Here is a 24,590-nt window from a genome sequence, read left to right as displayed (position 1 = left end):
CACACCCACCCCTTGCCATAGCCCAGAGCCTGCACTCAGCACCCAAACTCCCTCCCAGAGCCTGCACCCCTCACCCCTTCCTACACCCCCATCACCAGCCCAGAGCCTGCACCCAAACTCCATCCCAAAGCCTGCAGCCCTCATCCCCTCCTGCACACCCACCCCGTGCCCCAGCCCGGAGCCTGCACCCAGCACCTAAACTCCTTCCTAAAGCCTGCACCCCTCCTGCACCCTAATCCCCAGCCCAGGACCTACATCCTAGACCTCCCCCCTGAAACCCCGCCCAGAGCCTTAGGCAGGTGGAGGCGGAGTTTGAGGGGGGGCAAAGTGGGGGGGCAGGTTCTGGGCACCACCAAAATTTCTACAAATTTGTTCTCATGCTTGTGAGCCTTTTTGAGCTTCGTAGTGAGCTACCGGTATTCTTCACTTCAAATAATTCAGGACGAAAATTTAATGACTGACAAATTCCGCATGGCTAATGAGACTTGCGTATCTTGCAGATATTTTTGCAAAATTAAATGAAATTAATCTGTCACTGCAAGGAAAGAATGTGACCATTTTTACTACAATGGATAAATTTTCGTTGTTAAAAAAGAAACTGGAATTCTGGGCATCTTCTGTAGAACAGAATAACTTCGACTGGTTCCCTACAGTACATGAATTTCTGACTGAAATAAATTCTACAGTCCATGAAGAAGTTTCCAGCACCATTTTACAGCACTTCTGTGACTTGCAGGCCTCTCTATTAGAATATTTCCCCACAACTACTGATGATAATGCTTGGGTTCGAAATCCATTTGTAATTACAGCCAAACCAATTGGCTTTACTGCGCACAATTATGAAAGCCTAATTGACTTAATGTCTGACTTTGATTTGAAACAAAAGTTTAAGGATCTTCTGCTGAATAATTTCTGGAGCAGCCTAATAGAAGAGTACCCTAATGTGGCTAAACGTGAGTTTCGAGTGCTCCTTCCTTTTGCTACAACTTATTTGTGTGAGACGGGAATTTCGTATTATACTGCAACAAAAACCAAATATAGGAATAGACTTGATGCTGCGCCTGACATGAGGATTCAACTTTCCAGCATTATTCCTAATATTAAGCGCTTTTGTGATAGAAAAACGCAGAAACACCAATCCCATTAAATCCAAATTTGTATTTCTGTTTATCAAATAGATTTTCCTAGTAAAAATCTAATTTGTTTGGTGTTCGTGTATATATAAAAACCATTTTTTAAGTAGAACGCTGTTTTTAATTTTGACTCTTGCACTTGATTTTTGTACTACCTTATATGCACTTTCCAGTTAGAAATCGTTAGTTCAAATTATTTTTAAATTTGTATTTTTCCTTTGTTTTATAAAATAAAATATATTTGAGCATAAATAACGCAATTTTTTATTTGAGAACCAAACGACTACAAAATGTGTTCCGTGGCCAAAAAAAGTTTGGGAAATGCTCTTCTAGTTCATTGAATATATTGGCCTTATGTGCTGAGATTACTTACACTATACAACTGTAGTGTTTTATGTGATCTGAACAGTTCTGTGCTAAGACAGTGACCAACTCAGACCGGACTGGAACCATTTGCCCTTGGGCAGAAGGTTCTGTATTCCATTACCAGCCTCCAACCCATTCAGTCCCTCATTTAAGCGGTGTAGGAATATCCTTCTTAAATCATTTAATAGATTGTGTCGGATTAATCCTCTGCTTTGCAATGTCTGCCTGTGCTGTGCATCCTTCTCTCTGTCCCCAGAAGTGTCTGCTTCACTATCTATATATCCTTTCCCCCTCCATTCTCTCCCCAAATGTCTCTGTTCTCATGAATGCCCTTCTGTTCCATCTGTCTGGCTGCTGCTTTCTCTCTCCTCCTGCCCATTCCTTCAACTTTCTCTTGCTTTCTTTAAAGTGCTCTGTCAGTCTGTCACACATATTGTCAGATTCTGGGCTGTGGAACAAATTCTTCTTTCCTCCACCAGTATGTTACCTCACCTGGCTCCTGCTGAGATGAGCAGCAGCCCCAAATCCTCCAGCTAGAAGCAGGACAGGCTACTTGCCTCACCCCACCTGGCAAGTGAAAGATCTTTCTCAAGATAGTTGGGGTGTCATCGCTTATTATCAACAGCTCTTAGCGGTCTTAGTGCATGAACCAGAGAAACACGTGTCATAAATGTACACAGGGCAGCTGTACTGAATTGCCTTACCTGTAAGGGGTTAATCAGTTCAGTTAACCTAGTTGGCACCTAACCAGAAGGACCAATGGGGAAAGAAGATACTTTCAAATGGGGGTGGGGCAGGGGAAGTTTTGCTTTTGCTCTCTTTGGTTGTTCCCTCTCTGGACGGAGAGAGGGTCCAGGCAGGAAAAGCATCTCCTGGAAACAAACTTGAAATGAGCATCTAAGATTACAAAAACTGTAAGTAAGGCAAGGAAATGTGTTAGATTATCTTTTGTTTTAGTTCGTGAATTTTCCCTATGCTAAGAGGTAATTTCATTCCTGTTTTGTAACTGGAAAGCAGAGTCAGAGGGGAATCCTCTGTGTTTTAAATCTTTTTATTTACCCTGTAAAGTTACCTTCTATCCTGATTTTGCAGGTATGATTCTTTTACTTTTTTTTGTTATAAATAAAATTATTCTTTTAAGAACCTGATTGATTTTCAGTGTCCTAAAAACCAAGGGGGTTGGTTTGTGCTCACATTGTAACCAATTGGTTGGTATACTATTCTCAAGCCTCCCCCAGGAAAGGGGGTGAATGGGCTTGGTGGAATATTTTGGGGAAACAGGGACTCCAAGTGGCCCTTTTTCCTGAATTTGTGTCTAAATCACTTGGTGATGGCAGCAGTACCATCCAAGGACAAGGAAAGGATTTGTGCCCTGGAGAAGTTTTAACCTAAGCTGGTAAAAATAAGCTTAGGGGGTCTTTTATGCAGGTCTCCACATCTGTACCCTAGAGTTCAGTGTGAGGAGGGAACCCTGACATGGTGGCAGCACGGTGGGATCATTTTGAACCAGAAGCACAGACCTCAGGATTTTAAAAGGACACATTTTTTCCTTTTTGGCTGCTTGAAAAGGAGCACCTTAAATTCATACAGCCCCTTATGGGTGATGAAGGCTGATTTCTTGGTGGATTCATGTAGCGGTACTTGCCAGTACCCCTTGGTTAAGTGTAAAGTAGAGATAAACTGGGCATGTCCCAGTTTCTCCAATAGCACATCTGTGCGTGGTATAGGAAAGTTGCGAAATGCACTCGCCACCTTCCAGGAAAGGATTTGTGCCTCGGGTGCATTTTAACTAAGCTGGTAAAAATAAGCTTAGGGGATCTTTCATGTGGGTCCCCGCATCTGTACCCTAAAGTTAAGAGTGATGAGGGAACCCTAACAACACGTTTTCCTGTTCTTTCAGGGGAGGTCGTGAGGATTATCATTGCTCTGGAAATCCCAGAGATTTCAAGGAGTGGAGGAATATTTTCTAAGCATACATTTAAACACGAGTGCCGAGGGCTAAAATGCATCCCCAGCCAGCCCCCTGTAGGTGCCAGAGACACGGGCAAAAGGACCACTGCTCCCACCCCTTTTTAAAAACCTGAAATGCTCATGGTCAATGGCACAATTTAGGTGGAAGGGCAGTTGCCCCCCACCCAGTGATCCTGCATCCTGGGGAGCCCTGGCTGAGGTGCAGTGTAGATTCCCTGGGTTGCAAATGAACTGCATCCCTTTCCTCCTGAGCCGGGAGGCCTGACTGCAGTTGATGAGCTAAGCTAACCCCAGGGTTGCTCCAGAACCCTGCCCTCACCCGGAGAGCCACGACTGACCTCCCCACGCTGAACCCAATGTATCTGCAGCATCTGCAATCATTCAAATGTCTGACTTAACAGAACAAACTAGTAGGGTTATCCTTTCATAAAGGAGGGATAGCTCAGTGGTTTGAGCATTGGCCTGCTAAACCTAGGGTTGTGAGTTCAATCCTTAAGGGGGCCATTTAGGGAACTGGGGTAAAAATTTGTCTGGGGATTAGTCCTGCTTTGAGCAGGGGGTTGGACTAGATGATCTCCTGAGGTCCCTTCCAACCCTGATATTCTGTGATTTCAACCAACTGTACTGTAGATCTAAGTGGGGAAACGTTGTCTGCAAAGGCTCAGACAAAGAGGATGAACTAGAGGACCAATAGCCAGACTTTATGCAGCCCACAATGATGCAGAGACAGGCAGTTTGCTGCATATAGAAGTGAAATGAGCAATCGAGTTCCAGAGTCCTGTAGAAGATACACAGTCATCTTCATACTACTGGGTCTTTGCCACCTTAGAGAGAATTTGGCTACATAGCTGTTATCACTAACCAAATGAACTCATACAGCCTCCCAGTGGCTGCTGGAGATGCTTGCAGTCAGAGAAGTTACTAGACACATTTTCTGGCACTGCCATTGGAACCAAACTTTCTGATGTCACATAAATAGCCTGAAAAATACCTTTCTAACAGTCCTCACATTGGGTCATTTGCATGGACTGAATCTGGAGCATCAGCACCAAAAGCCAGGCCCCTACCACATGAGCTAAACATGTAATGCCATTAGCTGGTATTACAAGTAGGCTTTTATCTTGTAAATGCCTATTACTGCTACCAACTACCAGATTTACTCATTTAACTGGTAGAGGAGCAGTAGACTCATCCTCTATGTGGAGCAGCCGTTAGAGAGGGACAAAACATAGCCAGTGTGTTATACCTTTAACATGTGGTTTAATACAAATCCAACTTACTGTATTCAGGGAAATATTTCCAAATACAGAATGTAATTTTATGGAGTATTTCCCACTGCAGAATGCCACCTATTCACAATAGCAACAGTAGTTGTTGAGAAATGTGTCGCTATGCTATAGCTCACAAAAGAATCTTATGATTTAAGGTGAGACTAGACAACATACAAGGAAAAGTGGGCTTTAGAAAAAGCTACTACTCACAACATAAAATTTCAAACTGAAATACGGACACAGAATAATTCCAGCCTTCCAGGAAAAATATCCCAACAGAAATCAAGGCCCCATTGTACTACAAACTAGACAGGAGAGACAGAAAGGCGGGAAGAAAGAATTACCATTATCCTCATTTTAGATACAGGGAAATAAGCACAGAGAAATTAAGTTTGTGTCAGACTCAAGGAATTAAACTCTTATCTCCTGATGTCTAGGCCAATGCTGTAATCACAAGGCTACCCTACCTTCCCAAGTTTTCAGTCACCTGCATTTCTGCCTGCTGCTTGTTTACCAGTCCGTGCTCTATTGCACTATGCACACTGGAAGCTGGAAAAAAGCCAGTAACAATAAATTGTTAATACCCTGGGGTTACTACCTGTTCTCATCATTTAGTTGAGTAACTGCCTGTATAGTCTGTGAATCTATCAGCTTTCACAGTTGTGTACAATCCCTTAATACACACACAAACAGTTATTTAAAAGGAAAGAAACTCGTCTTGTCCATAGCATATACCGAACAGCAAATGCTCATTTTGCCTAGCTGCAATGACCAACACAGCAATGACCTAATCCTTTGGCATCTATTACATCTTTGTATCTTTTTTTATATTTTGACCCCATTTTAAATAAAACTGTTTTATAGTACTTTAAAAGAAAGTGCTGGCACTTCACTCCTGCAGGGAAAGGGTGTCAGAATGCAGGGCCCATCAATGAGAGATTTACACTTTTTCAGTTGTTCTGGGCCTACTCTAAAAGTGTTGCTCCTTTCCTCTGCCCCTCTCTCCCCCCTATGTGTAAGGCTGGGATGTAAAAGTATTGTCCCTGAGAGCACAGCATCAGATCTGGCAAACAGTCAAAACTTCACATATTCACAAGTATGTATTGAATACTGTCCCAGAGATCAGAGAGCCTTATGTAAGGGGACTCTTATCCCCTTACTACAACTCAGTGGGGGTGTTTTGGTTGGCTAGCTCCCAGTACCAAAAGAAAGGGGAAAGATCGATGTGAAATCAGGACCCCGAGACTCACAGTCCCCAGGAGCAATGGGGAGAGACCAATGCTCCACATCAGCCTGATTGACAGGGCAGGCAGGCTAATCAGGGAGTCAGGGGGTCCATCCTCCATGTGAGCTAGAATTGCCTGGGACAGACAGACAGTGAGGCTGAGCTAAGGAGAAAGCAGGGGCTCAAACTGAGTTGGGGAACAGAGCCGTGCCAGATCGGGAGGGGCCAGAAAAGTAGCCCAGGAAGCAGGTCAGTGCTAGGAGCAGAGTCACAGAAGCAGCCCACAGAGCAGACCTGTACTGGGAGCAGAACTGCAGCAACCAGAGCCAGAGGGGCCAGAGAAGCAGCCCAGGTTGCTGGAGACAAGACAGCAGCAGCAGCTGTGCTGCGGCAGAGAGCTGGAGCTGGAGCAGAGGCAGAGTGGAGCTGGAGTTAGAGCTGGAGCAGTCCGGAGCCGGGTGCGGTGAACAGCTGGGGAGTACGAGGGGGACCCTGGGCAATGGGCCCAGCGCAGGGAGATGGCCCCAGCCAAGAGGCCTTGCAGGTCAGACTTGAAGGGGGATCAAAACCCCGATGGGGCGGGGCAATGTTTGGAAGAAGGGTCCTCCCACCTAGAGCCTGAGAGCGTGTGGCCACCGCCAGAGCAAGTGTCCAACCTGCAGCATCCCTGCAGCACAGCCAGGGACGGAGGCCTGGGACATGTGAGGAACAGACTGAACTTCCCTTACATTCCAGAGATGCTGGTTGTTATGTCCCTGTGCCACAGAGCGGGGTGATGTGTTATCCTTTAACCTTTCCCATTTTTTCCTTATTTTTTTAATTGATTGTTTAATCAATTGTATTTGCTTTGAACTGTATGTAGTGATCAGTGCGTCAGGAAAGCATCCAGTGCAGACAGAGTACCCCGGAGTAGGGACACCCTAACCCCTGTCTTAGGTGACCACAGCAGGGTTGGGGGTTGAGCCCCCCAGGAATCCTGGGCCCAGCCTTGTTGGGGTTACGAGGACTCTGCCAAACAGGAGAGTGGAAGGGGAGTCCTGAAGGGCAGGGAGGCCTCTGGGTAAAGGCAGTGGGAGCGAGGACTCAGATTCTTTTGTTAGCCCACTTCACTGGGGTAGTGTGTAAGCCAGGAAATTTCCCCACACTAGCGGGACCATTCCACCACTCACACTTAGCCGGTTAAACACACAACTGAGTGAAATCAAAATGGAAACATTTTATAATAAAGCGCCTGGGTATCCCTTCAGTCTTTCTCCCCTACCATTGACTGTTGCTCGTCATTTACTATTGCCTCTGGCCTTCACCCACCTGGCCCATAGGTTAAATTTGTCAATGGTACGTGTGAATTCCTGCTTGCTTTCAGCACTACCAGGAGTAAAGAATTTCCTCCTCTACTTTCCCTAAGTGCTTGCCTATATGAATGCTGCAAGGTTTACATAGCCCCATCTGACGCAGCAGATTTTCAAAGCATTAAGCATGGCTATTTTAACTCTTGACACCCACTGTCAGCAATAGATGTAGCCTCAAAAAATCCCACCAAGGAGCTAAAAGCCAGGATGCTTGTCTGAGTGAGTCAAGGGCACTGCTTTGAAAACTCATCCCTATGTTAACGTTAAAGCAACCTGCTCACAGTGTGAATCCACTGAAAAGCAAATAATTCATTTTCCAGCAATCCCAGTTACATAGATTTCAAAACTGGCTCCAGTAAGAATATTGAAAGGTGCTCGCATGCCCAATTCTTCAATCCCTACTTCATTCTTCCCATCACAGCAAACCCTGCAAATTCCGTTTATTATTCAGTCTCCTGAAACAGAGTGCAGCCGCTACAATTCTTTTACCATCGCTTTGTGCATAGATCAGAGCATGTGAAGCTTTGTCACCACCCCCCCCCCCCCAAGGTTCGTCAGGCATATAGCAGCAGAGAGAAATTAAACAGAACATCTTTTTAAAGCAGCAGGTGATTACTGTTATGGAAAAACTAGCAACCTGCTTTCACAGCAAAAACAGACAACTCCATGTGGAACAGGTTCTGGATCTCCTTGGACAATTATGAGGGTGATACTCAGCTCTCTCTCCCTTTTTTTTTTTTTTTTTTTTTTTTGCTGAGCCCTGACAGAGCCTGTTTCCTTTTGTTTTTCTAAGATAGAAACTGGATAAAAACCTGCTCACTTGAGCTTATTCAAGACAAGACAGAGGTGATGCTTGCTGGCAGGAGAAAGCATTTGGAGGAACTAAATAGGGACTATGATTTCATTGCTATTGAGGGCCTTTATCCACCTCTTGTCAAGATGGTGTGCATTCTAGGGAAAAGAATAGACTCTTCTCTGCTTCTGGATTTCCACATACCATGGTAGCTGCATTGCCTCCCCCTGCATCTTTATCTGGCTAAAAAATTGTGGCCATTCTGCCGCAGGCTAGATTACTTTCCTTTTCAAGCACTCTATTTTGGGCTACCCTTGAGAGTCACTCAGAAGCTACAACCAGTACAGAATGCAGCTGTCTTCTTGTTAAAAGGGACAGCATGATGAGAATGCATCACACCCGTGCTCTGATATGAATAGGCAATGCAGAACAATGAGAGCTCTTTTAACAATCTGGCCCTAAGAGCCTTAATAGACTAGGGATCTTGTATTTTACAGTTGGCTTCTTCCTCTGTGCCCTGTCACAGCTGCTGTCACTAAGGCTATTTCTGATGTCAGTTTCCAGATAAAACTCCTGGGGACCAGCAACAGGGTGTTCTCAGCTCTAGAATTCACTCTCGGTGATCTGGCATGGCCCACATCTCATTACATTTGTGTGCAATATAACTTCTTCGTTCCTGTTCCCTAGCTATGAATGCTGGATTCCTCCAGCAATTACTCCCCTGCACAGGTGCAGAGAGCAGGATACCAGATTCAAGAGCAGGATTTTGCCCCTAGTCCCTAATTCAGCAATCAGTGCATTGTAATTTAAGCCAGGCCAACCAGGAGTACCATTCAACCTCACATAAATGCATAAAGCCATATTCAGCTGTACTGTACATTACCTCCCATCAGAAACCAAAAAAATAAAAAATACATATACATTTTAAAGGCAAGCAGACATGCTTTGAAATTGAGATGACACAGTTCTTTTCCAGACAAAACTCTTGAGACATCAAATAGATTTTAAAAGATACTTCCTTAAAAAAAAAAAGTGAGAGAATGACTTGTTGGTGACATTTACAACTTGATTTTTTTTTTAAACTAAAAGTGATTTCCCATCCAAATCCAAGTTGGTTAAGCAGATTTGCTGTTAACTGGAACATCACGGCTTTTGTGAAAGACTTCTTAAGATTTGTTTCTGTGCAGATAGGAGTTCCCCCTATGTAAATGTTCTCTACCCATACACACATGCTTCCTGTACACACCCCCAGAACTGCATTATACACTTACTCACCATGCTATAGTCTGTGCAGTTTGACACACTGATATGCGCTATACACACAAATAAAAATAAACCTACCCTCACTACTCTACATACAGACATTGGACCAGATTTTGGCTCCTACTCCCATTGGTTTGCATCGCTATGGTTTGGCAACAAAAAGGACAAAAAACTTCCTCCTGGGAAGTGCCAGTGTATAAGGGTTATCCTAGGGTGCTGCAGAAGTAGCATAGCTGTTCCATAGCCTCATTTCCAGCATCTGGTACCGGGGATGTGACTGGAGAAAATGGGAGCCTGGCAGGGCAGCTTTGTGCACCAGCTGTTCTGCTAGAACAGCCTCTTGGGCTTGGGAGCAGCTGGATGTAAATTTGAGCTGCCTTAACTTACACAGCTGGATCAGAGCAGCCTCCAGAAGACAGCCTCTGAATATGAGGTTCACAAAGGTGGTATATTGCCACTTTTGCGCCTCCTCGCCTGCCATGAAATGCACTGAGATCAGCTTGGATGCAGGTCAGATTAGGTTATGATGTGTGCCCACATATACATATTACACCAGAGGTAGTCAATTATTTTTTGTCAAGGTCCCAATGTCTTGGTCAAGGTATAGTCAATTTCTAGACTTGAAAAATAATTAAAAGAAAAAAAACAATGATGATAGTAAGTTAATAAAAATATTCCAGGGTCCATTCAAAAGCATCTGGTGGTCTGTATTTGACCCACAGTCCACCTACTGACCACCCTGGTATTACAACAATACATGACACTGTACCCTCCCCATATATAAAGGCACATTAGGCACCCACTCTGCACTTCCATATTCAGATACATGTTTGGACCTTGCATGAAAGTGGTTGAGAATGGTAGTATCTACGCATGCTTTAGATACAGTACCTGTATGGTGGTATTCCTCGCCTTGGCTATGAAGTCCACATTGATGCCTCCAATCACCACCTTAATAAGAGGGGTAGGGGAGAGTGGAGGAAAAAATTGGCCAGAAGAAGTGCTGAGTTTTGTTTGCTTTTCTCAAGCCAGCCGCAGAAGAATAAATTTCTTGGGGCATGCAGGGTATTAGACGCGCACACAACACCAAAAATACAAAGTTTTGTCGGCATAGCTATGTTGGTTATGAGTGTGGAAAAAACAGTTAACCCTGCCCCCCAAACAAATAGTGTAAATGCAGCTAGGCTGACAGAAGAGTGCTTCTGTCAGCCTAGCTAATGTTGTTTGTGGAAGGGGTGTAGCTATGCCAGCAGAATAACTCTTTCTGCAAAGTTACACTGTGCCTACACTAGAGGGCTCTGCCAGCATAGCTATATTGGCCAAGGCTCTATATCCAGGGTCTCAAACACACGGCCTATTTCCTACGGCCCACCATAGGCGCTGAGTCCACCAGCAGCCAAGCTCCCCTCACTTCCCGGCGGAGCGTGCCACATCCCCGCTCCTCCGCCTACCTCCCAGCGCTTCCCGCCGCAAACAGCTGTTTGCCTGTTTGGTGGCACTTAGGACTTTCCAGGAGTGGGGGGGGAGGAGCGGGGACACAGCGCACTCAGGCGAGGAGGCGGAGAAGATGTGGGGCCGGGGCTGGGACTTGGAATAGGAGCAGAGAGGGGGCAGAGTTGGGGCGGGGACTTTGGGGAAGAGGTTGGAATGGGGGCGGGGAAGGGGTGGGAAGAGGTGGGGCAGGGGTGGGGCTCATGGAAGGGGTGGAGTTGGGGCAGGGCCGAGGGCAGAGGTGGGGGCTTTAACCAAAGTAATTCTAAAAGTAAATGCATGTTTTGTCCTTTGAATGAGGTGCATTACTGAGTGTTTATATTTTATTAAAACCCTTCTTTGCATTACCGTTTTTGAAAAGTGAATACATTGCCTTTTAATAGCATACTATATTACTCTTCAGTTTTTTCATTTTTGACTATACTTTTGTATCATTGTATGAAAAGGTGTCAGTGATGCAGCCCTTGGGCCAATGCACTAGTCCTCATGTGGCCCCCATGGTGATTTGAGTTTGAAACCCCTGCTCTATAGTGCAGACATGACCTTACCTTGCATTGACATCAACTGAGTTGATGTGTGTGTTGGGAAAGGTTATCTTTGTGGGGGGAAGGGAGGAAATGTGAAAACAAGATAGGACCTTAAAGGCATTTGTAGGAAACCCAAGCTGAATGTGCTAGGGGTCCACTTTGATGACTAAGGCCAATGCCAGTACTAATCACTGAGGCCCCTGGCTCACAGAAACTTTAGAAAGAGGGAATGAAAATAAAGAGTGAAGATCATTTTAAAAGCACCTGAGGGAAATTAGAGAGCGAAGATTGATTCTCCAACTGTTTACAGCGGAATGAATGGTCCTTGCCCCACAGTGAAGAGTCACCATGTTTCGGACACTGGCTGTGAACTTATCTATAATGCTATTTGTAGATAGGCACTATACACGGAAGAGCAGAGAACTCACAGGCCTAAGTGCAGTTACTTTCTCACACCGAAGCAGGTTGCCCTTCCCTGTGGCAGTTTGGATCTTGCTCAGGGCCACAGCTATGCGGCTGCCCACTCTGGCATTGTTCTGGATCAGAGCAATGTCTGAATGGAAATTCTTTTTTAAAGAAATAAACAGCAAGAACCTGGCCTGGGAGAAGCCTGTGTAGGAACTTCCCTTCCCTAAGGGGAAGAAAACAGGAAGTGGAGGCTGGGACAACAACACAGGGGGACCTCTTGGTCCTGATTCACCCCACTCTAGTTATTGTACATATGCCAGATTCCCCTACTGCGTGGAAACTTCACAATCTGTAAAGGCATTTATCTTTACCACACACCTCAGACTCAGGGAAATGCTATCAGATGGGGAGTCTAACAGTTAGGTGCCTAAATACCTTTGAGGATCTGGCCCTACCTGACTTGCCTAAGATCACACAGGAAGTCTGTAGAGGACTAGGGAATTGAATCCATGTCTCCCAAGTGCACTCCCTCACTGCTGGGACATCTTTTTTCTCCCCAAATGCAGGGTGGTTGATCATACTCCAGTACGCTCAAGCACAAATGCTACTCAAGTGACATATGATAATGATGCCCAGAGTCTTCTCTCTAAGACAGAGGGAGCCTGGCAGCTTGGGTGTTTGGTGTATTGCCTGTCCTGAAAATTGCAGGAGAGCCTTGGCTTTAGAACACCTTCTCTCCTTGCCGGTCACCAGTTTTTACAGCAGAAATTGAGGGAGACAGAGTGTTATTAACAAGTTTAACAACTGTTTCTGTGCATTCAGCTGTTTTGAAATGCTACAGTATTTGCCCTTTCAAGTTTCCAGATTAGCAGCAGTGACAGTATTTTGTCGTCAATCTGTCCAATTAAATTTGGGGCGGGGGGGGGTTGTGGAATATTTTTTTTCTTTAGTAAAAGGATACTGGAGTCCAGTGATTTTCCACTAGTCAGTTCATTCACCTTCTGTAGCATAAAGGGAGTCAGCTCTTTCCCTGTGATCCCTTTCGATCTGCGAACAAAAAGAAAATGCCTTTTGATAAGAAGTGAGCTAGCAGGGCATCAGAGTGGATGCACTGGATACTATCAGATAATCTAGCTATATAACTGCATGCCATCTAAGGCCCAATAAACAAGCCTCAGTACACAGTACATAGAACTATAGTGAAAATCATATCAGGGAGTCACCCAGACCTGAGATTAAGGACATAGTCTGCACTATAGCCTTGTTGCAGTATAGGTTAGAGAAATGATCACAGCAAGAGTAATCTGGGGCCCCTGAAATCTGCAACATAATCTAAGTATAGGTTTTAAATTACTACTCATTCTTCAATGCAAATAGTTAGAAAAACATTTCCTCCTTTTACTTAGCTGTTAAAAATTGTGTTCTGGGTTTCCCTCACCTCCAAAGAACAGTATTTTTCTGCACTTCCTTAGCTTGCCTTATGAGTTATTACTGATATGGAGTGAAATTCACCTCTCTGCAGAAGAAGGTTCAAGTAGTACATAGATCTTGTTTTGGCCATCTGCACAAGGGTGAATTTCACACATAATGAATAGTTGCAGGGGAAAGTGAAAGGGGGAGCTAATTTTCAAATGGTTTTTGTTTTGAAATATAAATGTATTTACAGTTTCTATGTCTGCCCATAAATTCTGATTTAGGAAAAGAGATGGGAATATTTAATTTTTTTACGGCAATGCTGTTCTCTTTTAAAATGCCCATCCCTGGTCTGTGCCAAGGAGTTGAGTACTTATGATAAGCGCTGGAGCCCTTTACATGGTCACAACCACAGAGTAAATGAAGGACAAAGTTTGGAGTGTTTCTCACCGGGCGTTGCTCAGAGCTTCTTGGATGGCATCTTCAATGATCTGTCCTGAAGCAGCGTCCTCCTTAGGGCAGGGCACTGCAATCAGAACTCCACTGCCCAGGCCCAGTGCCAATGTACTGGCTGAGAGAGGAGAGACAGCTGTTAGTTGTGTCTGTGTGAGCTGAATAATCCAATCAAACTGTGAAACACCAAGGCATAGGAGAGAGAGAGCGCGCACACATAAGTGTGATGGAATGTTCCCTGACATCAAGGATTAAACCAATGATCTCCAGAGCTGAAAGCACAAGTCTCTGCAGACTGAGCTAAGAAGAATCAGGCCTCATAGCAGGGGGCTATAACACACATTCTTTGTGGGTTAGGCACAGCTGGGAACACATAAATTACACGAGTCTGTAGGTTGTACGTGTAAACTCTGATGCAGGGCAGGGAGGTCTGTGTATATGTCAGGTGTATGTGTGAGGAAAGCAGAGACGTGAAGGCAACATTTTAAGAAGAGGCTCCCTTGTTGTCTACACCTGCTTTGAGCAGGGTTAGATGAGTGGGTGGTAGTAACACCTGTGCGTCTGTGCTCTGTCTACACTAGTGCTCCCACTGTTGCTGCCAATGGTGGTGCTGCAGCAGTGGGAAATTTCCTAAAAATGGCTAGTTTAGACTTTAGACTAAGCAGTTCCCTTGCCTGGCAGCTGGTCCTCACATTGGCAATGCTGGCAGACAAGATTTCCTGTGGCCTTGATTGTGGGATGGTTGAGTGTGTGGATAGCAGTTCTCTGCTGGCAGTGGGCTGGGTAGTCATTTGGGGAATAAATTCCTTTTGGTTCTTAAGGTGGGCAGGTCTCCCCTGGCCACTGGAGGTCCCTCCTAGCTGGTTTGTATGTAAGTAAGACGGTCTCCCCAATATGGTGAAGTATGAGGATGGGTGGGAGAGTGAGTGGGAGAACGTGGCTCCACACTCCCTCCTAATACCAGCTCTTCTGACTTCAGGCTGGGGCTGGGCAGACACACAATCTCTGGCCAGAATAGTAGGTTGCTGTGGCCACAAGACTCCCATACAGTGCTATAGCAGCTTGGTCCTGTCTCCTCATTCACTGTCAGGGATGGTCTAGAAAATGCTTGGCCCTGCCTTGAGTGCAGGGAGTAGATGACCTCTTGAGATCTCTTCCAATCCTATGATTCTATGACTGCTGGTGGAAGTTTGGAGGGGCTGCAGGGACCATGTGGGTTCTCCCCCATGACAGGGGACATAAGGAGAGAATTCCCTTTGCAGTAGCTGCAGCCATCGCAGCAATCATGGCTGAATTCAGAGAGGGCTGAAGAGTTTAATGAGCAGAGCCAGCTTCATGTTCCTGGGCAGATTGCAAAACAATTTCTTGTCCCTCTATCTGTAACCAGTTTCTTTCCACAATTATACCGTGCAGGGGGCTGCACTGAGGATTTTGAGGGAGAGTTTGAGAGATGCTTCTTCAGGATATACCCAAACTAAACTCCAGAGCTGTGCTGGTCCCAAATTTTTCATTCCAGGGGGAGTTTCACAATTTCAAAATTGTTTCATTCCAGAAGGGATTGAAAACAAAAAACTCCCTACAAACAAATATTCCAAAAAAAGAAAAAAAGTGTTTTGGGTCAACTGAACTGTTTTGTTTTGACAGAGTAAAATAGTTTGGTTCTGATTTTGACTTTTTTATGACTTCTTGTTTCAATTTTTTCATTTTGTCTTATGAAAACTAATAGAAAATAAAAAAATTGAAACAAAAAGTCATTTTGAAACAGCGGATCAAAACATTCTGTTCTGAAAAAAATCAAAATAGCATGTTTCAACCTTATTGAAATGCTTTTTTTCTATTTTTGTCTCAAAACTGATTTTCATCAAAGGTGACATGATGCATTTCTGCAAAAAATTTTGCTTTTCCTAGATTATCAGGGTTGGAAGGGACCTCAGGAGATCATCTAGTCCAACCCTCTCCTCAAAGCAGGACCAATCCCCAAATGACCCCCTTAGTGATTGAACTCACAACCCTGGGGGGGTTTAAGCAGGCTAGTGCTCAAACCACTGAGCTATCCCTCCCTCAGCAAATCAATGAGAAACATTTCATTGGAAAATTTCCAAAGCCTCTTCCAGAAGTGGAGCCCAGGAGTGGGTGGCTGGGTGACTGAGAGAGAGAGAGTGTGTGCATGCATGCATGGTAGAGGGAAATGTGTTTGTATTCCCAGCCTGCTCCAGAAGTGGAGACCAGCTGCACAGTCCCTTCAGCCCTAGCAATCAGTTTGCATCAGCTTATGTTTTCAAGTCCATCTTTGCAATGAAAAGGGACAGAGACTACTTCTTCCTTTTTTTTTTTTTTTTTTAAGATAGCTGTGATTCTTCTTCCTGAGGTCCAGAGGCCAGCTTTGTTAACAAGGGGCTCACCTGAAACCCCTCCAGATCCTCAGAGCAGGCAAACTGCATATATGTGAGAGTGCCAGGGTGTGTGCAAATAATTCTGTGCAACTCAGAGCACAGATGCTGGAACTGGGGCTGCTGGGGGTGCTACCACACCCCCTGTCTTGAAGTGGTTTCCATCATACACAGGGTTTACAGTTTGGTTCAGTGGGTCTCAGCACTCCCACTACACAAACTGTTCCAGAAGCCTTGACTCAGGGCATATGTAACTTCTGCTTAGTTGGTGCCATCTAAAGGCTGACCCTTTTCTCCTTCTCTGCTTCCAAAGCAAAGGGACAGAAAAGGCTTTCTTCTGGACAGCCACTTCTTCAGGTGAAATTAACACAGAAAGAACATCATTAAAACACAGCAATCTGTGTGAACCTCTGCCTCCTGATCCAAATCTGAACTTCACAGCTTGGGCCTTTCTCCACCGCAAACTCACCAATAAGTTTGGCAGCCTCCTCCTCATTCTGCACCTGACACGGTGCTTGGAAACCACTCTGGCGGGAGAAGAAGGCAGGGAATTCCCTTGAGTCTCCAAAGGCAGCCACGCAGACACCCTGAGTCTCCTACAACAGTGAAGATGAGATGAACAAATAATCAGCAGATGGAATGAAGAGCCACCAATAGAGGCTACTTTCCCACCTACCCAGCTAAGAGTTGCCACACCGTAGAACAGAATTTGGTTAGTTTTACACATCTTCTTTTCTACTCTAGATATTGCACAGTAATTTTCAAAGCAAGGAATCAGATACGTAACTGTGGAGGCAAATGCGGTGACCTTAGAACAGAAGTCGGAAACCTTTCAGAAGTGGTGTGCTGAGTATTCATTTATTCATTCTATTCTAATTTAAGGTTTCGCGTGTCGGTAATACATTTTAATGTTTTTTAGAAGGTCTCTCTCTATAAGTCTATATATTATATAACTAAACTAGGGTTGTATTGTAAAATAAACACGGTTTTCAAAATGTTTAAGAAGCGTCATTTAAAATGAAATTAAAATGTTGATCTTACGCTGCTGGCCCGCTCAGCGCGCTGCTAGTCTGGGGTTCTGTTCACCTAGGCCGGCAGCGGGCTGAGCGAGGCCTGTGGCTGGGACCCTGGCTGGCAAGGGTCTGGCAGCCAGAACCCCAGACCAGCAGAGGGCTGTGCAGGGCCGGCGGCCAGGACCCAGAGGGCTGGGGGCAGAGGGCTGGAGTCAGGGCTGGGGGCTCGAGGTGTCAGGGCGGGGGGGGGGGCTAGAGGCTAGAGGGGGTGCCAGAGTCAAGGCTAGGGTTGTGTGGTGGGGGGGGGATGAAGGAGTCAAGCAGAGGGCTGGGTGTGTATGAGGGAGGTACAGGGCTCAGGGCAGGGGCCTGGGAGGTGTGCGGGGCTCAGGGCAGAGGGCGTGGTGTGTGTGGGGGGCGGGGCGGGTGAGGGCTCAGGGGAGAGGGTTGGGTGACTGCCCCCCTAAGAACTCCCAACCCCGCTGCTCCTTGTCCCCTGACTACCTCCTCCTGGGACCCCGGCCCCCAACTGCCCCCAAGGACCCCACCCCCTATCTAAGCCTCCCTGTTCCTTGTCCCCGTACTGGACCCTACCCCCTACCTGTCCCCTGACTGCCCTGACTCTTATCCACACCCCTGTCCCCAGACAGACCCCCAGGACTCCCATGCCCCATCCAACCACTCCCCGCCCCCTGACAGGACCTCAGACCTCCCGATCCATCCAACCCCGTCCACTCCCTGCTTTCCCCAACCCCTCTCCACACCCCTGCCTCCTGACAGGACCCCCAGAACTCCTAACTCATACAACCCCCCCCAGCTCCTTGTCCCCACCACCCCCTCCAGAGACCCCCCCACTCTAACTGCCCCCCAGGACCCTCCTTGCTCCTGGTCCCCTAACTGCCCTGACCCCTATCCACCCCCTGCCCCCTCACAAACCCTGGGACTCCCATGCCCCATCCAACCCCCCCTGCTCCCTGACCGCCCCCTCCAGAGACCCCCACTCCTAGCCATCCCCCCCGGATCCCACCCCGTCCTCCAACCCACCCTGCTCTCTGTCCCCTGATTGCCCCCACCCCTTATCCAACCCCTGCAGCCCTGGGCCCTTTACCTTGAGGCTCCATGCAGAGCCAGACATGCTGCCCCGCGGGAACACGCAGCCTGACCCCCAGAGCGCTGCACGTGGCAGCAGGGCTCCAGGGGAGGGGAGAAGGCAGGGGAGGGGCTCGAAGCTTGCTGCACTCGGCCTGGGAGCGCGGACCCCGCGGCTTGCCGTGCTGGGAGAGTGGGGCTATTTGCTCACCCCGTGTGCACGGCTATGCTTCTGCTCCCTACCCCCGCAGGGGTGAGTAGAGGAAAGCAGGCCGGGCTAGGCAGGATTTTTAATGGCATGCTGGAGTCCCGGCAGGCTCCAGCGTGCCATTAAAAATTGGCTCGTGTGCCGTCTTTGGCACGCGTGCCATAGGTTGCCAACCCCTGGCCTTAGAACCTGGTTTAGTGAGACAATGTTGACAAGAATAATGCGGCTATCAGGGGTTGACTGGTTCTCTTCTCTGCCCACATTTTCAGCAGCCCACACAACAACTTGTGCTACCTACCAGATATTCCAGTGTTCTACCAATGTCCAGAATAGACTTAACGCCTGCAGAAACTACAGCAACTGCAGTGCGTCCTAGCTCGGTCAGGTCAGCACTCACATCCATAGCTGTTAAGGAAAAAGTAGTCTTTGTGTTAGTGACAGAGTTGCATTCCTAATTGTTATGCTCTCCTCACTTGCTGGGGAGATGGAAGTGAAGAAGAATGTTGTGTCCAATTAAAATTGCAGGGCAAATTTTACATAAGAGGAATATAATTTGCTAAATTTGGACATTGGCCAGAATATGATGAGTCATACCCCCTCACTTGAAAAATGTGCTGTGGGATCTTGATCACAAGGGATCATGGTCTTGGTTTTACATCTCATCTGAAAGGCAGCCCTTTCAGCAGCACAGTGCCTCCAACACTATGCTTTAGCATTTGGTTCAGTACTGATTCAGAAGAGAGAATGCCACTAAAAAGTCATGTTCCTACAGCATCCTAGGTTGTCCTTTATGGGTCATCCATCCTAAGCAGTGATCAGGGCCCAATTCTAGTCACTTGCAAGAGAGTCTCACCTGAGTACAGAGAGCCAAGCATATTTATCCGTATTCCCAATAACTTCAGCTTCCCTGATAGTCTGTATCAGCATAGCTTGCTACTACAAAGGGTGCAGCCGGCTCCCATTGGACTGAATTACTGGCTAGCAAGCAACATCAAATGGTATACACACTATTCTGTGGATGGGAGAAAGGTCAAGAGAAGCTCCCACCTCCCTTGGGGAATATAGGTGTCCCAGAGAAAGAAGTTGAACCTTGTGGAGAGAAAGAATGGGAAAGAAAGGCAGGTGAAATATCAGAGGTCCTGACGACACTCATGCTGAAACCATGCCAGCATCAACTATGTGTCTACAGGCCTGTTCCTGGTAGGATTCTTGTATGATTTCCCTGGCCAGTGTAGTCAGGGATATTTTTCTGAGAAGTGTGCTAATTAAACTTTGTGCTATAGATACCAAGCATAGTGGGGTCAGAACCTTAGTGTAGATTTATCCCCATCTTTGGAATGAGGCTGAGGGTGATTGTTTTACTCTTCCCAGCAGGAGAATACGGTGGACCTATACAGACTGATCAGAAAAGAGGGAAAAGGTGGATGTAAACAAATAAAACTGTAACATTTAATTCAACAACAAAGAGCCAATATGAAGTGCAATGCTCCTCTTACTCTTCTCTCCTTCGCGATGGACCCCTCCGATCCCTCCTGTCACAAACACGGGGATTCCTGCTTTGTGTGCCACAATCATTGTCCCTGACACAGTGGTACCGCCAGACAAACCCTGTAATGGAACAGTCAGTCATAATCCACACACTATGTGACATGGGGAACTGTATGTTCATGGACAAACTACCAGCAGTTCCAAAACATTCTGCTGTGCCCAGTTTGCAGGTAACAGAGAACTGCTACAGTATTCTTTTTAACAAATCCTCAGGAAAAACCAAAAACGTTCCTTTGCAATAATAAACAATAGGGCATACTCAGAGATGGTGTCATACCTTAAATTCCCTTACGCGGCCTGACTCCTAAGGGCACTCAAATAGTACAGAGAGTGTGTGCGTGCGTGCGTGTGTGTGCGCGCGCACGCAATATATGAACTGTGATGGAAAAGTAAGTGCTGAGGAACTTATTCTGATGTAACTGATACACTGCAGAGTGTCTTTAACTTCCACATTCTTGCACCTTGATAGATGTTGCTTTTCTTGCTATAGCCCTCTCTTTTGTATAGCCAGTTATACTATTGTATCTACTGAGAGTCCAGAAGATACAGTATGTGAATTACACTAACTTGGGCTCCTTAACATATCAGTAAGTGGGTGTAAGTAGGTCTGAGGAAGTCTAACTGAGCGTAAGAGAGTCTGTCTTATGCCATCTTACATTTGGCACACAGTACAAAACACAAGATGCTGAGCTGCAAAGATAGGGTAACTAATGCAGCCTGGCTCTTGCCATTTTTCAGTGGAGTGGGGTGGTCTAATAGGACTATGGAGGCTGTGGTCTAATAGGACTTTTCCATGTCTAACTTCTGTGAGGGATGTATCTGCTACCATGTTCATGACATATTCATTATTATTATAAGGTAAGCTTGTGCTCTGGATAGCAGTAGTGATTACCTGGTTAATAAAAAGGTTAATGAGGCATGATTCATACAAGAAAAGGAATGATTGTGACTGGTGTGAGATAAGACGCTGTTAGATATTGCTGATAAGATGTGGAGTAATGAAATGATGTGGCTCCCAAAGGATAGCGTTACATGTCTGCTGTTGCCAGAGGTATCAGGTCAAATGGAATCAATGGGGCTGTGTCCATTGACACCAGCAGAGAATTTGATCCATCATTTCTCTATCAAGCATCCTTTCTTGTCAGTATTGCTATTCATGGGTACTATGGTCTCTAGATGCTCATGCAGGCAGACATATTGATGTTGGGCTCCAGAGGTCAGCACTAGACACACGAGCCATAAGAACACCAGGAAGAGAAAGGAGTCTCTCATCATGAGTGGAGAGGAAGTCTCTTGAGTCTTCCTGTATAGACTATTCAGATGGAGCATCTGTGTCACAAATCTTTGTCCAAGCTATTGGGAAGGAAGACAAGCAAGAAGCCTCAAATTCATGAGGTTGTACTGTAAATATTTGTTTAAAAAATCCTAGTAATGGCTCGTCACCAAACTGAATCCAGTCCAGACAAATAACAACCTAAAGTCATTGCTGTCTTATTGCTGTTCATTGGCCTATGCAAAATGAGCAGATGGTCTCAGTCTAATTCCTAGTGGACAGTCATCCACATCATTAAAAAACAAAACAAAAACCCCACCATAATAATTGGCACCTTCTTAACAATCCCAGCAGAGGGGGCAAAGAAGGAACTCCCCTTAATTCCTGGAAGTGTTCCCATTATACCAGGATTAAGGCACGTTGGCAAGTCTATGTGAGGACTCTTGTACTGCTGCCATTTTTTGCCATGCATGCTTTGCCGATAAACAGAAGATTTCAGGCACCAGGGCTTTCAAATTGGCAACTCTCCTGAGCAGTTAAAATCACTTTAACAGTTGTGTGCATGTTTAAAGTGTATGGCCTATCATTGTTGTTGCATTGACCATCATTTGCAACACACCAGTACTTTTTCACTATAATGTGTATACCCTAAGCCAAGCCTCACTTTTCATGCTGGGAGCCAACACAGAATGATTTCCTTGGGGAAATGGCTATCAAATTGTGGTTTCCTAGCTCTACTAGTGTGGAATCTAGTTAGGGACATGTTTTGTGAACATGTCATCTTAATAATAGAAAATTGTATATGACATCTTCAAGACAATGAGAAGTACTTTTCCCACCTGGGTTTAGGCTGGGGTAGCATAACATTGCTATAAAGAAAATTTGATGGCAATGAAGATCTACATACAGTACCTGGCTGAGAACGTAGGGCAGGTCCCTCCGAGATACCTTAACTAAATTTTTGCTCTTTGCCAGAAACTGAAGTTCCTCATCATTGAGGCCGATGTGGATCCTGCCATTTAAAATGCCCACGGTTGCAGGTACTGACCCATTTGTCCTTACAATCTCTTCCACCTCTCTGGCCATGCTGGAATAATACAGACAGAGCAACAAAAAATAAAACAGAAAAATGATAAGGTGGGAAATATTTTCAGATCTCTCTGCCACCATGTTCCAGTTCCTACTTTATAACATTCCCTCAACTTCTGCTAAATCTGATTCCTCTCCTGCACCTTACAACTAGCAGAAGTCTTTGGATCTCATTGCCAGAGGTGCAGCTCTTCCCACAGCTCACATTGCCACGTTGCCAATGCTCAGTAGCTCTGAAAATCGGGCCCTTTATATGTTTAGTTTCCAGCGAGTGTCTGAAGGGTCTGACCTGCCTGTCTGTGTTGCATAGATTAGAGGAGATATGATTTGTGGTGGAGATGTTTAATTATAGTCTTCCCTAATATGCACCCAGGTCTATTCTGTGGCCAGTGAACAAAAAAGTGCTATATGTCCCGAGTCACTTATCAGTTCTGACTTCATCCTAAAAGGTAAACCAGGGCAGGTATAGGTGGAAGAGACTGAGAACTCTTCCTAAATTGTGCCATAGATTATTTGTGTAAAAGTGGCTTTCCATGTCGCAAAGCAAACAGGTGTGGATGGGATTTGTTTCCATTAACTTGATTTACTGTACTCTGCCAGCTTTTCTGTCTGCCGAACAGCTGAAGGTGAATATCATGGACAAACGAAGGGTAATGATTTGGTATGTTAAGGAAGCAATTACACATAATCTGGCATGTGCTTATATTAGGTACTTCCATACCTGTTTTGTAAGACATGAAGATGTAGGCCAGGGGCTCTCAAACTGGGGGTCGGGACCCCTCAGAGGGTGGCAAGGGCATTACATGGGGCATCGTGAGCTGTCAGTCTCCACTCCAAACCCCGCTTTGCCTCTAGCATTTATAATGGTGTTAAATATATTCAAAAGTTTTTTTTAATTTATAAGAGGGGTCGCACTCAGAGGCTTCTGTGTAAAAGAGGTCACCAGTACAAACGTTTAAGAACTACTGATGTAGGCCAAGTGCTGTCAGCTCCCTGAAAAGTGAGGGTATTTAGTGTAAATGATCCTCTTGAAGGATGGGATTGTTTTTTATAAAACATATTGTATCAACTGGCTAATGAGTCACAGCTCATACACCTTTACTGGATAACCACCTATTCCAAGTCTTCATTAGACACTCAAATTCCTCCTCGCATAGTGCTGACTTTGGATATGGACAGTGAAAGGCATGGGATACTGAAAGGCTGCAAGTTGGGGCTTCCTCATCTTTGCAGGCTTTTTATTTACTAATTTGTGAGACTACTTCATTTCTTGTTGAGCAGAATGCAGATTTGGCAGGTCCTTCTGCCCCTGGGGCTTCTGTACCTATCCTAGGCTGCCTTCTCACTAAAACAGAACTCATTGCATTCTGATCTCTAAGGAACAGCACCAGAGGAAAATAATGGCTGTATAAGAAACTGATAGAAAATTCAGTACAGTAACCTTCCTCTGCCATAGCTCAGTAGCTAAGCAGAAGTATGGGAGATTGCTTACATGTTTGGCACTGTCCCTCAGAGGAATACTTATATAGAGGGTACGCACAAGTAAAGAGTTGGTTGCAGAGATGGGGTTCCTTGGCACAGTGCTGCCTTAGTGTAGGCCAACAATAGAGTCCAGAACATTGCAGTGGCATTTACAGCCAATGTTCTTACAGGTACAGATGAGCAGAGGTCATCACTCTATTCCAGTAACTTTTCCATTATAAAAGATGTAGCCAAAGAAACTGATGAGTACTTGCAAGGTCTCCACAAGCGATACAGCCACAAATGCCTGAGTTCTCTATCCAGATGAGGCAACGTCGTCATTTGCTGCCACTTTGTGAAGAGACCCAGGGATTTGATGCTACAGATGGATATGTATAATACATGTAAATCTAGGGTTTGTCATGTAGTTCTGCTGTCTTTGGAAGCCCAGATGCAGCTGTTTTGTAACCAAAGTCATATTCTGCATGCTTACCACACCCTCAGTTCCCATTAATTGTAGTGGCAGCTTTGGGTGAACCACAAATACAGAAACAGGCCCACAGATTATCAGACACAACTGTACAATTTTGCTGCACTAGGGTCATCAAATCTACAACCTCAAATTCTGGGGATAGGGCATGCCATGTGTAATGATGGTACTCTCCAAGGCTACGATCGGTCTCCCATCAGCCAGAGCTTCCTCCACAGAAGATGAAACCCTGAAATGAGTTCCTAGGAATAAAATATAGGAAAACCATTTATATTTTAAGGTGACGATAGACTTTTTGATTTATCAAACTGATCTACATTAGGCAGTGTGGGGATAGCTGAATAGGGAGATGGAGGATCAAACTGG

The 24,590-nt window shown here is 45.6% G+C and overlaps 1 protein-coding gene across 1 annotated transcript in view; it reads right to left on the bottom strand.

Annotated features, from left to right (window-relative positions):
• The window catches only part of LOC127031558 (uncharacterized), a 52,728-nt gene that overhangs the window by 24,493 nt on the left and 3,645 nt on the right, over positions 1-24,590 (bottom strand). Inside the window, exons 3-11 of the mRNA XM_050918491.1 lie at positions 24,352-24,466; positions 22,097-22,271; positions 19,860-19,971; positions 18,662-18,768; positions 16,523-16,649; positions 13,661-13,781; positions 12,759-12,844; positions 11,818-11,942; positions 10,263-10,322 (exon numbers count right to left, since the gene is read on the bottom strand). Of these exons, the coding sequence (XP_050774448.1) occupies positions 10,263-10,322; positions 11,818-11,942; positions 12,759-12,844; positions 13,661-13,781; positions 16,523-16,649; positions 18,662-18,768; positions 19,860-19,971; positions 22,097-22,271; positions 24,352-24,466 (1,028 nt within the window). The remainder of the gene's footprint in view (positions 1-10,262; positions 10,323-11,817; positions 11,943-12,758; positions 12,845-13,660; positions 13,782-16,522; positions 16,650-18,661; positions 18,769-19,859; positions 19,972-22,096; positions 22,272-24,351; positions 24,467-24,590) is intronic.

The sequence above is a fragment of the Gopherus flavomarginatus genome, chromosome 1, assembly GCF_025201925.1.
Source record: "Gopherus flavomarginatus isolate rGopFla2 chromosome 1, rGopFla2.mat.asm, whole genome shotgun sequence".
Classification (NCBI taxonomy): Eukaryota; Metazoa; Chordata; order Testudines; family Testudinidae; genus Gopherus; species Gopherus flavomarginatus.
Note: the sequence above shows the minus strand (reverse complement) of the source record. Positions and strands in the feature narration are given on the sequence as shown.